Genomic DNA, 12,780 nt, shown 5'->3' with positions numbered 1-12,780 from the left:
ATAAAATATACATTAATAATATTTGGTTATAATACATCAATATCACATAGTATATATGAATCATTAACAAGTTCAAACGCTAAATAAATGCACACAGGAATATATATATATATATATTTGTGGTCCTGGCTGCGGCGCGAAGCCTGTGGAGTGTGACTGAACCTAATCTAGCTACAGTGGCTGGTGGTGTGCCTGTTGCCACGTGACGAGGGTAGGCCAAATAAAGGGGGCATACCCTATGGGAGATGTAAAGAGAAGGGTCGGGAGGGAGGGGCGAGAGAGGACGTGCACCCGGTGAGCTGGGCGGCTTGGGCTTAAGAAGCCCCCTACGCCCCTCCCACAAAAGCAGGCTGGATTCAGCCTGCTGCATTTGTGGTCCTGGCTGCGGCGCGAAGCCTGTGGAGTGTGACTGAACCTAATCTAGCTACAGTGGCTGGTGGTGTGCCTGTTGCCACGTGACGAGGGTAGGCCAAATAAAGGGGGCAAAATACGAGTAGGAAAGGTGTAAGGAGCGACTCTTTATTGTGAAAGATGGTACTACAGAACTAAGTCAGAGAAAGCCGCAGCGATTTCGGCTTTCGGGTGCGGGATGTATCGTGAGAAGCAAGAGGACTTCCAGCGGCCCATCTTACGGATGATATGGGCCGGGACCCCATGTTTGGAGGCGGCGGAGGCGGCTCCGATCCGGAATGAATGGCCCGTGATGGCCTGGGGGTTGAACCCAAACCCGGACGCGAGGCTGCGAATGTGTTTGACAAACTGCGAGGACGTGAGAGGTCGTGACGGGAAAGGAAGGAGAGGGCTGGCGGGAGCCCGATTGCCCAGTGTGGTGAGTAACCCGTTGAGGACGGCCACGGGACACCAGGAGTTGGAAGTCGGGAAGTATTCTATGTGCACTGGGGGCCCGATTTGTGAGGTTTTGGAGACTGGCAAGGTGAAGGTGAAACGCTCGCGACTACGGGTGAGTTGGTTTAGCGCCGGGCCTGAGTTGTGAGGAGAGGTGCCGGTGAATTCCCCGGGCCGGAGAAAGCCGTAGAAGCTTAGGTAGAGGGCGGCTTTGAGAATGCAGCTTCTGAAAGGGCCAAAAGGACTGCCGTCTAGGGAGGATGAGAGTTTCCTGAACAGGTCCCCTGAGACGGGTTGCCTGGCGGGTCCGGATTTGTGAGAGCATTTTTGAATACCCCGCAGTGTGGCTTTGATGGCGTGGGAAGAAAAGATAGGGTTGCTGTCTGGCTGACGGATCATGAGGTGATGCTGGACTCCTGACAGATACGATCTGATGGTGCTGAAGGAGAGGTGTAGGTCCTTGTGGCAGTATGCCAGGAAAGCCATGATGAAAGCGGTTTCGCTTACGTTGCCCCTGGGGTGAAGGTGACGAAATACCTCGAAAGCTTTCCAACCCGACTGGTAGTTCCTTGTGGAGTTTTCGGACAGGGACTTGCGGATGAGAGTATGAGCCATGACTAGGTGCCTGTCTAGTCCAGGATCAGAGAGCCGAAGTCCGGGGGTGGAATCCCGATTCTGTCGGCTTGAGGCATGACCTGGAAGAAGAGAGTCAGGTTTAAGCGAGACAAGGCATCTGCTGCGACGTTCCTGATACCCTGGATGTGGGTGCAAGAAACATGGAAATTGAACTTGAGGGCAAGCCAGGTGAGTTTGCGTAGGAAGCGCATGACTTTGGGTGAACTGGATCTGCCTTTGGAGATGATGTCGACGACCGTGTGGTTGTCGGTGAAAAAACGCACGGGCATGTTGCTCCATACTTTGCCCCAGACTTGAGCTGCTGCCACGATGGGGTACAATTCAAGGAGAGGAGAGGACTGGATGGCTTGAGGGTCTGAGAGGATCTGGGAGGGCCAGGAATCAGCGAACCACTGGTGGCCGAATAAGGCGCCGAACCCGACGGATGCTGCTGCGTCAGAGTACACGGTCGGGCAGGTGGGGCTCCAGTGAGGGACGAACATGGAGATGCCATTCCATGCTGACAGAAAGACCCTCCACATGTCCAGGTCGGCCAGGGCTTCCCGGTCCAGTTGGATCAGCGAGTCCTGGGTTGAGGCTGTGGGTAACAACTGGAGGAGTCTTGCTGTGAAGGATCGTCCCTGCGGCATGATGCGGGTTGCAAAGTTGAGAGAACCCAACAGTGACTGCAGGTCGCCCTTGGACATGGTTCTGGAACCGATGTGAGCAGAAATGAATGACTGGAGCCTGACTAGTTTGTCCTCTGGGAGTCTGGCTTCCATTCTGCAGGTATCGAGCGTGATACCCAAGAAGGTGAGGACCGTGCTAGGGCCGTCAACCTTTGATGGCGCCACTGGGACCTGTAAGGCGGAAAAAATGCAGAGGAGGCTTTCCAACCTGTCGGGCACATGGTTTGGGTTCTCGACCAGTAAGAAATCGTCCAGGTAGTGTATGACTCTGGGACAGTTGCCGTGGTTTACCAGGATCCAATGGAGGGCCTGGGCGAACTGATCAAAGAGCCAGGGGCTGCTCTTTGACCCGAACCTGAGGCGGGTGGCAAAGTAATACTGGTCCCTCCATTTGATCCCGTGAAACCTCCAGAGGTGGGGCTGGATTGGTAGGAGCTTGAAAGCGTCCGAAATGTCCGCTTTTGAGAGCCAAGCCCCTGCCCCTACCTGTAGGATGAGTTGGATGGCTTCGTCCAGGGAAGAATAGCGCATGGAGTATTCTTCTGATGGTATCAACGAGTTGAGGCTCGGGGTGCTGGATGCATGAGGCGCTGACAAATCATATATTAGTCGGTTTTTATTGGAATTTTTGCTGCGGACCAACCCAATGGGGCTCACCCTGTAGACTTGGAAGGGAGGGGTGGGAAAAGGCCCTATGATGAAACCCTTCTGCAGCTCGACCTGCAGAAGGGAATCCACCGAGGCCGGGTCCGTCATGGCTGACATGAGATTGGGGGTCTCCCAGGAATCCCGAGGCAGGGTGACCAGGCCGGTGTGGAAGCCTGATGAAAAACCGGAATGCAGGAATTGGACGAAGGCGGGATCGTGGTGGGTATTGAGGAGGGAGATGAGAAGGGGGACATTAATGTCGGCCAGTCAGCTTTTGGCCGAGCGCTGGGAGCAGGTGGACTGGGGGTGGGCCCGGAAGCAGGTGGAACAAATGTGGAGCGCCTTACATTTGCTATAGTTGCAGAAGCTGGAGTTGAAGTTGTTGCACAACTGGTTTTTTCCCAGGTACACGATGGGGCGAGCCAATTTGTCCAGGAGCGGACCCGGTTTCTGGGGGGCCGAAGTGCTCGGCTGCTGTTTTGGCAGGGGGGAGGCGTGGGAGCTTGGGCACCAATCGGAGGCGTGCAGGACTGACTGGCAGAAGGAGCAAAAAGGAGACCTGAGACCTGCAAAGTGTCTGCAGAATAGCTCCATGTCGAGGGAGGCCCAGTTGGTGATATGCTGGAACTGGGCGAGGGCTGCAGCTGCCTTCGCCGAAAATGACCGGTGATAGTCGTAATATGCAAATCCTCCGTATTTGTGCCCAAGCTCCGTGACCCTGTATAAATATGCGTCCAGCTCCTCTCTTCTGGCTGGGTGTGCTGCGCAGATGATGTCGCGGTAGAGGCTGAACGCAAGCACGAACTCTGGGATGGAGAGTTTTTTGTTCAACCTCGCGTCTTTGGCCTTCAGGACTACGGACACGTCCCCGCAAGCGATGATCCGGTTTTCCACCGTGTCGTGCGTAGAGATGAGGACCGCAGCCAGGTTCACGTCCTTGCCTGCGAGAATGTCCCTGCGCAGGTTTTCGGGGACGAAAAAGGAGGGGGCTATTTCGGGCGGCCCAGACAACCTACCTGAGGAAGATGGCTGGGAAGTGGAAGGACCAGGGGCGGGACTGGAGGGTGCGGCAGGTGAAGCGTCCCTGCTTTCGACTGCCTGGAGCCTGGTGTTCATGTCACAGATGGAACTGGACAAATTGTTTATCGTGGCGTGTAGCTGCGTTAGTGACAGCTGTATGGTCGACATGGGGATCTGCTCCGTGGACCCTGTGGATGGCTCAGGAAACAATAGGTGATATAATTCGGCCTTTCGGGCTGTGGCCGAATGGCGGATTCCTCGCTTGTCCAGCTCGGCAATCATCTTGGGGATGGTCCAAGTCCGGTAAGAAGAGCGACTTGCCCGTTCCGATACCGCAGACTCCACGATCGATAGAGCGTCCTCGATGTCGGACACGTGGGACATGTTGGAGCTGAAACGAAGAGGGGAAAGGAAAGCTGGAGGGGGAAGCGAGGTGGGTGCGGGTGGTATTACAGAGAGAAGCGCGTGGCGGGACGGAGGTGCCCAGCGTCGGGGCGAGGCCGGAGGACGCGAGGTCTCCTTACTGGGCGTGGTTTATAACCTTACCTTAAGATGCTGGAGCTGTTAATGCCGTGAACAGAGGGGACGGAAGCGACCTGGCGAAGCCGAGATTATCCCTGGTTCACCTGAAAAGAACAGTATATGATGCCACGATTGGCTGTGCCGGGCGGCCGGAATAGTGAATCGTGGTCTCTACTTACCTGGACGACCAAAAAAAAGGGGGGCCAAAGGATTCCAAGGGAGCACTCACGGAGTAGCTTAGTCACCTGAAAGGACAAGACCGAACGTGTTGATTTAAGGAAAGCGCAACTGGTGCGAGACCAGAGGTTTCCTGGCATTTGACCGAGCCGGAGCCGGGGGATGGCGCGTGACTGCTGCAGCGGCGAGCCAAGGAGTGGAAAAACACGTGGGTAGGATTGCGTCCTTGCGGAACCGATGGGGTTGTAGCGAGGGGACGCTGAGAGAATTGTGAGCCCGGCGATCCTGGGTGGACGGGTTGAGGGGCGGTTCAGGGCGTACCTGTGAAGAAGACTGTTGGGACAAAGTGGGCCCTGGGCGTACCCGGCCCGGGGGTAGGTGTGGGAATGCGAGGTGGGCGTACCACCTTGAAGACACCTGGGTTGCGTGACCCGAGCGGAAAACAAAGAGAGAGATAGGACACGGCCAGGCGATGTCGGATGGAAACAGGCCTTGCCTGTGAACTTTTTTTTTTTTTTTTTAAGAGAGCGGAAAGAGATGAGAAGAGAGCAGGGCGTTCCTGCGGACAAAAAAGTAGTGGAGGGTGGACGGGTTGGGAAACATGAATTTTTTTTTTTTTTTTTTTGGTTACCCGGACGTGACCACCCGAAGAAGGATGACGCTGGTCACCTGGCGGGTGCTGGGCTGGTGGACCCCCCGAGCCGCCGGGCCCCCCCCCCCCCCGGCCGCGGGCGACGCTCGGCGGGGAGGGGACCAGACCAGCGCAAAGGGGAAGGCCAGCCCGCGCGGGGAAATGCCCCAGTGGTGGTGGGTGTGCGAACCGGTGTTTAGGGAAGGGGGGGGGGGCAAAAGTGGGAGGGACAGATGCCGAGCGAAGACCGTACTGTCCCTCCCCCGATGCGGGTGCCAGGGATGATGGAAGGTGGATAGTGGGGGGGGGTTGTGCGTTTTTTAGACATGGATGGCCATGTGAAGGCAGTGTTTGGTGATGTACTGTTTTTTTTTTTTTTTTTCCTCCTTCCTCCCTGGCCCCCTGCCGCGGCCGGGAGCGGGGTACCGGCCTGGGCAGGGTGACAGGAGGAAGTGGGGGTGGCGGGGGCCTGGGCAGGGGCACGCCAGGCAGCAAGCTGGGCTGTCTTCCAGGCCCCCCCCCCTTTTCCCCCCCAGACGCTCGTGGATATCCGTGCATCCCCGAGCGGTGGGAGCGAGAGGAGGACGAGCCGGGGCCAGAGAAGGAAGCGCCTGCTCCTGCCGACTTCCGGGACGCCGCGCCGCGGTCACGTGATGCGCTCCAGGTTGGAGCGCAAGCCGGCGAGACGGAAGCGGCAGGAGAGGAGGCAAGTGACCGGGTGGGGTGCGGAGGAGACTGGCGGCGGGGCGACGGGCGGGAGCTGAGGAGGCAGTGCTATCCATATCCTCCCCCCCCCACGACCAACGGCACCGGCAGCGGTCCGGCTGGGTCCGGGGGGGGGGGGAGTGCCGCTGAAGCTAGGCGAATCCCCCGACGCTTGTGGATATCCGTGCATCCACGAGCGCTGGGAGCGAGAGGAGGACGAGCCGGGGCCAGAGACGGGAGCGCCCGCTCCTGCCGACTTCCGGGACGCCGAGCCGCGGTCACGTGATGCGCTCCAGGTTGGAGCGCAAGCCGGCGAGACGGAAGCGGAAGGAGAGGAGGCAAGTGACCGGGCGGGGTGCGGAGGAGACTGGTGGCGGGGGGACGGGCGGGAGCTGAGGAGGGTGGGGGACGGGGATGAGGTTACCGGAGGGGGGATTTACCTTGGAGTTGGCGGTTCTGGCGTGCAGAAACTGCTGCACGTGCAGGCAGCTTTCGGGCCGTAAATGCAAGTGACGGGTGCAGCTCCTCCTACCAGCGTCAGGCGAGAGAGGACGTGCACCCGGTGAGCTGGGCGGCTTGGGCTTAAGAAGCCCCCTACGCCCCTCCCACAAAAGCAGGCTGGATTCAGCCTGCTGCATATATATGAATATATGAATAGATATCTGTTCCACACCAGATGTGTTTTATGGACGTCTCTTATAAGATCATGGTTTAGCCATGAAACACCCATTGTTCCTCATGCAGACAAGTTTAGAGAAACCAGTGTAGATAAATCCATGTCTCTAAATAATAATATGAAGTATAATTCTCTCTATATATTCACTTTTAACACATTGAACTTGCCATGAACCCATCTTGGGTTTTTTTCAGGTTCATGCTGATCACATGTTGTTAAAGACAATGATTATCCATATTGAATATAGTATCATCAAAAACATTGTACACTTATGAAAATGCACAACAAATCCCCCTTCATTCCAAAATATTCCATAAAATGTGAATGTATTTGGAATGTTTAAAAGGGCTTTTCATATATCTTCTTCGATGCGTAGACTTGGCTTATGTTCCAACCAAAGCTTGGCTAAAGTTCTTCTGGAGAACCTTATCTAACGCATGACTTGGATGGTCAACAAACTCAACCATCCCATAGACCCTGCAAAACAGGATATAAGTTCGATAAAGGTTTGTTTTGATTCTCCATCTCCACATGAATGTTTAATAGGTTCCTTTTCAATGAACCAACTTCAAGTTCCAATATTTTGATAGAGATGGATTCGGCAACTGTCACACCGGTAGTAATAACAGTGCCCACTACGCCAAAGATTATGGCGGCTACGATTGCAAAAAAAATAAATTGCTTTGGTGTCACGGAACCATGAACAAGACGTACGACAAGAGATAAGTGAAAATAAGAAGGCTTTATTGAAAATAAAGCTGTAAAGCAAAAGTCCAAACGAATGGTGAAACCGAAGCAGAGTCTTTGAGAGGCCAGAGATCAGGAACCAGAAGGGTAATCAGACGAAGCCAGGATCAGGAACCAGCAGGGTAGTCAGACGAAGCCAGGATCAGGAACCAGCAGGGTAGTCAGACGAAGCCAGGATCAGGAACCAGAAGCAGCAGCAGTCTTAGAAGCATGTGAACACAGGAGGACCAAGCAAGGAACTGAAGCCACAGACCTCCTATATATATGAGCTAGGCATCCAGCTCCTCCCAGTGGGAAGGAGGAGCCGCAGGGTGGAAGGCTACAAGAAACCCAGAAACCAAGATGGCCGCCAGCACATGTCAAACGAAGGAAAACAGCAAGAAGGTAAGACCATGAAAGTACCTCCCCCTCAAGGGCCCCTCCTCCGCGGAGCAAAAAACGGTTTCTGAGGGAAGCGTGCGTGGAAGGCTCGGAGCAAGGCAGGAGCATGGACATCTGCGGAGGGAACCCAGGAACGCTCCTCTGGACCATAACCACGCCAATGGACCAAAAACTGCACCCGACCGCGGACCAGGCGTGAGTCCAGGATATTGCTCATCTCATACTCCTCATGATTGCCCACTCGGACCGGACGAGGCCGAGGAACCGAGGAAGTGAAACGATTACACACCAGTGGCTTCAACAGGGAGACATGAAACACGTTAGAGATCCGCATGCCAGGAGGAAGCGCAAGGGCATAGGCACTCGGAAGGGACCAACAAAGCGAGGCGCCAGCTTGGGAGTGGGCACTCGAAGGTTGAGGTTGCGGGTGGACAACCATACACGGTCTCCGACCTGGTAGGAAGGAGCAGGCGCTCGTCTGCGATCAGCCTGGAGTCTCTGGCACTGCACAGAGGCCTCAAGGGACTTCTGGATCTGTACCCAAGAAGCACGTAGGACGGAAAGGTGATCCTCCACAGCCGGAATATCCTGGGGAGAGAATACCTCCGGTAACACGGCAGGTTGGAACCCATAATTGGCCATGAAGGGAGACGTCCCAGAGGAAGAGTTCACCGCCGTGTTCCTGGCAAACTCAGCCCAAGGCAGGAGGTCAACCCAATTGTCTTGGTGATCGGAGACATAGCAACGAAGGAATTGCTCCAAGGCCTGATTGGATCGTTCTGCGGCCCCATTGGACTGAGGGTGGTAGGCCGAGGAGAAGGAGAGATGAATCCCCAACTGGGAGCAAAAGGCGCGCCAGAACCTGGACACAAACTGACTCCCCCGATCCGACACAATCTCCTTGGGCAAACTGTGCAACCGGAAGACCTCCCTAGCAAAAATCGTGGCCAACTCTTGTGCAGAGGGTAACTTCTTGAGAGGAACACAGTGGCACATTTTGGAAAACCGATCCACAATCATGAGAATGACCGTATGGCCTCGGGATGCAGGGAGGTCCACAATGAAATCCATCCCCAGGTGTGACCATGGGCGCTCCCCGGTGGCTATGGGTTGCAGAAGGCCCAACGGAAGGTGCCGAGGGGACTTACTCTGGGCACAAACGGAGCATGCCGCTACATATGCGGCGATGTCGGAACGTAGGGAAGGCCACCAGAACAGACGTGAAACAGCCCAGGACAGCTGATTCTTTCCAGGATGCCCCCCGGTCTTGGAGTTATGGTAGGTTCGCAACAACCGAGTGCGCAACTCCTCAGGCACAAAACATCTGCCGTTGGGTCTCCCAGAGGGAGCACCAGATTGAGCCGCCAAAATCTGCTCACCCAGGGGAGTGGTCAGGCTGGTGCGAATGGCGGCCAGGATCTGATTCGGAGGTATGACCGAAGTCGGAATCGACTCCTCCCTGGACAGCTCGGAGTACTGCCGTGATAGGGCATCCGCCCTGATGTTCTTGGAACCGGGTAGGTAGGAGACCACGTAATTAAAACGTGACAAGAACAGAGCCTATCTGGCCTGACGTGGTGTCAATCTCTTGGCCTCAGAAAGGTAGGTCAGATTCTTATGGTCCGTCAGGATGAGAACCGGAACCACCGAACCCTCGAGCAAGTGCCTCCATTCTTTAAGGGCCTGCACGATGGCCAATAACTCCCTGTCACCAATCTGATAGTTGCACTCCGCGGAAGACAGTTTCCGGGAGTAAAACCCACAAGGAAGCAGAGGACCCTCTGGTGTTCTACGCTGAGACAGAAGGGCGCCTACTCCCGTCTCAGACGCGTCCACCTCGAGGACAAAGGGCAACCCAGGGTTGGGATGCGACAGAATCGGAGCCGACACAAAAGCGGACTTTAGGGCCTCAAAAGCTCAGATGGCCTCGAGCGGCCAGACCTGGGAATTACTGCCCTTCCTGGTCAGATCCGTGAGAGGCTTGGCCAGCATGGAAAAGTCCCTGATGAACTTCCGATAATAATTGGCGAAGCCCAAAAAGCGCTGCAGGGAACGAAGACCACTGGGCTGGGGCCACTGTAAGACAGCCGAAACCTTCTCAGGATCCATGGAGAACCCCTCAGCGGAAATGATGTAACCTAAGAAGGTTACCTGGGATCGGTGAAATTCGCATTTCTCAAGCTTACCGAACAGCTTGTTCTCTCGTAACCGTTGCAACACTCGTCTGACATCCAGAATGTGGGCCTCCATGGATTCAGAATATACCAAGATGTCATCCAAATAGACCACCACACACTGCTGCAACAGGTCACGGAAAATATCGTTGATGAATTCCTGAAAGACTGCGGGCGCATTGCACAACCCAAAGGGCATAACCAAGGATTCATAATGACCGGTCCTGGTGTTAAACGCGGTCTTCCACTCATCGCCCGCCTTGATCCTTACCAGGTTATATGCCGCCCTCAGGTCGAGTTTGGTAAAGACCGTGGCCCCTTTAAGGCGATCGAACAGCTCGGAAATCAAGGGTATCGGGTAAGCGTTCTTGATCGTGATGCGATTGAGACCCCTGTAATCGATGCAAGGCCTCAACTCACCGCCCTTCTTTTTCACAAAGAAAAATCCAGCCCCTGCCGGGGACGAGGATTTGCGAATGTGTCCGCGTGAAAGCGCCTCCCTCACGTACTCCTCCATGGCCTCATTCTCCGCTACCGACAGTGGATAGACTTTGCCACGAGGAGGAACGGCACCAGGTTGTAACTCTATGGCACAATCGTATGGGCGGTGTGGAGGTAGGGCAACCGCGCGCACCTTATCGAATACATCCTGGTACTCCTCGTATTCAGGAGGCAACAGGGAGTCCGAGGAAGTACACAGCAACTTGACAGACCCATGGATGCAACTAGCCCCACACTGCGGTGACCATGAGAGGATCTCGGCCGATCTCCAATCGAAAGTCCGATTATGCTTCTGGAGCCAGGGGTACCCCAAGACCACGAGTAGTGTGGAGACGAAATAACCTGGAGGCAGACCGACTCTCTGTGAACGGCACCAATGGCTATCCCCACTGGAAGGGTCTCATGAGTCACGTGTGACGACAGAAGGGGTCTGCCGTCTATCGCCTCAAGAGCCAGTGGGGAACCTCGAGCCTGCAGAGGAATGGAATTGGCGGCAGCGAACACACTATCAATGAACAAACCACCAGCACCAGAGTCCACCAACGCCTGGGTCGTCACCGAGCCCCCGACCCAGGAGAGGACAACAGTGATCAGTTGTTTGTCAACACGGGAAACCGGGGACGAGGAGACTCCACCCAAGATCTGCCCCCGACAGGATCTCAGGTACGAGCGTTTCCCGGACGGTTCGGACATGCCAACCGAAAATGCCCACCGAGACCACAGTACATGCATCGGCCCTCGCGTTTTCGGAGTACCCTCTCCCCCTCGGACAGGCGAGCAAACCCCAGCTGCATGGGTTCACCCCCAGACAAGTCATCCCCAGGAGGCGTGGGAGGAGAGGGAGGCACGGGTGGGACAGCAAACGTAGGCGCCAATCTGTTAGAAGACCTCCGCAGGCTCTCCTTAAAGGAAGGTCTCTCCCTGAGTCTGGTGTCAATCAAAATCAGGAAAGAAATAAGAGACTCGAGCTCCACTGGTAGGTCCTTAGCTGCAACCTCATCCTTCAAGGCATCCGAGAGACCATGAGAGAAAGCAGCGACCAGAGCCTCATTATTCCAGCCCACCTCTGCTGCCAGGTTACGAAACTCAATGGCGTATTCAGCTACGGATCGTGAACCCTGTCTGATGGACATAAGGAGCTTCGCAGCAGAGGCAGCACGAGCCGGCACATCGAATACCTTCCGAAGAGAAGCAACAAAACCGGAAAACTCGGCAACCACCGGATTGTTGTTCTCCCATAAAGGGCTGGCCCAGGCCAAGGCCTTGTCCGAGAGCAGCGAGATCAAGAAGCCCACCTTTGATCTCTCAGTAGGAAAGGCATGTGGCAGCAACTCGAAATAAATGCCCACCTGGTTAAGGAAACCTCGGCACTGAGTTGGCTCTCCCCCAAAGCGCTGTGGAAGAGGGGCAGAACCGGTCATACCCCGAAACACCGCAGGCGCAACAACAGGTGTCGGGGTAGACTCTGGCGCAACAACCGGAGCGGCAGTAGGAGCGACAACCGACCCATCGGCAACGGGAGCGAAATGAGCCGTGCGTTCAAGCAGGGTTTGCAACGCCACAGCGAACCGACCCAACAGGTGATCCTGCTGATCAAGTCTGGCAACCAGCATGGGTAGCAAGGATGGCCCTGTACCGTCAGAACTCATGGCTTGGTCCTAATGTCACGGAACCATGAACCAGACGTACAACAAGAGATAAGTGAAAATAAAGCTGTAAAGCAAAAGTCCAAACGAATGGTGAAACCGAAGCAGAGTCTTTGAGAGGCCAGAGATCAGGAACCAGAAGGGTAATCAGACGAAGCCAGGATCAGGAACCAGCAGGGTAGTCAGACGAAGCCAGGATCAGGAACCAGCAGGGTAGTCAGACGAAGCCAGGATCAGGAACCAGAAGCAGCAGCAGTCTTAGAAGCATGTGAACACAGGAGGACCAAGCAAGGAACTGAAGCCACAGACCTCCTATATATATAAGCTAGGCATCCAGCTCCTCCCAGTGGGAAGGAGGAGCCGCAGGGTGGAAGGCTACAAGAAACCCAGAAACCAAGATGGCCGCCAGCACATGTCAAACGAAGGAGAACAGCAAGAAGGTAAGACCATGACATTTGGTCTGTAGAAAACTGTTCTCTGGTTAGGGTTTTCCTTGCTTGTTCGAGGATCTGCGTAATCCGTTCTTGGAAATATCCGATGTGCATCTGATACCAGGATGGGTTTTCCAGTGACTGGATTTCAGACATGTTGAGTTGTTTTTCGACGGAAACGCGAGGATCCAGGCTGATGTAGATCTTCTGGGATAGTATCCTCTTGTTCGTCAAGATGAACCCCGCTGTATCTTGTAGCATGATCCCCGACGAAAGACCTGGCACAGCAATCGGCTCAGCATGGAACTCCTTCCCTAAGATCAGGAAGACGTAGATAATGGCAATCATCTTTGATTACATCTTACGCCTAT

General features: G+C 55.1%; 1 protein-coding gene across 1 annotated transcript; it reads right to left on the bottom strand.

Annotated features, from left to right (window-relative positions):
* Positions 1 to 537: 537 nt before the first annotated feature.
* Positions 538 to 4,422, bottom strand: LOC121008742. Its single transcript, XM_040441438.1, has 3 exons — positions 4,365 to 4,422; positions 3,815 to 4,209; positions 538 to 1,541 (listed from the first exon to the last, which is right to left on the bottom strand). The coding sequence occupies exons 2-3, from the start codon at positions 4,200 to 4,202 to the stop codon at positions 538 to 540; spliced, it is 1,392 nt and encodes a 463-aa protein (XP_040297372.1). The 5' UTR covers positions 4,203 to 4,209; positions 4,365 to 4,422.
* Positions 4,423 to 12,780: the final 8,358 nt, after the last annotated feature.

Source organism: Bufo bufo, chromosome 7 (genome assembly GCF_905171765.1).
Source record: "Bufo bufo chromosome 7, aBufBuf1.1, whole genome shotgun sequence".
In the NCBI taxonomy this organism is placed as follows: domain Eukaryota; kingdom Metazoa; phylum Chordata; class Amphibia; order Anura; family Bufonidae; genus Bufo; species Bufo bufo.
This window is presented reverse-complemented; position numbering and strand designations above follow the sequence as displayed.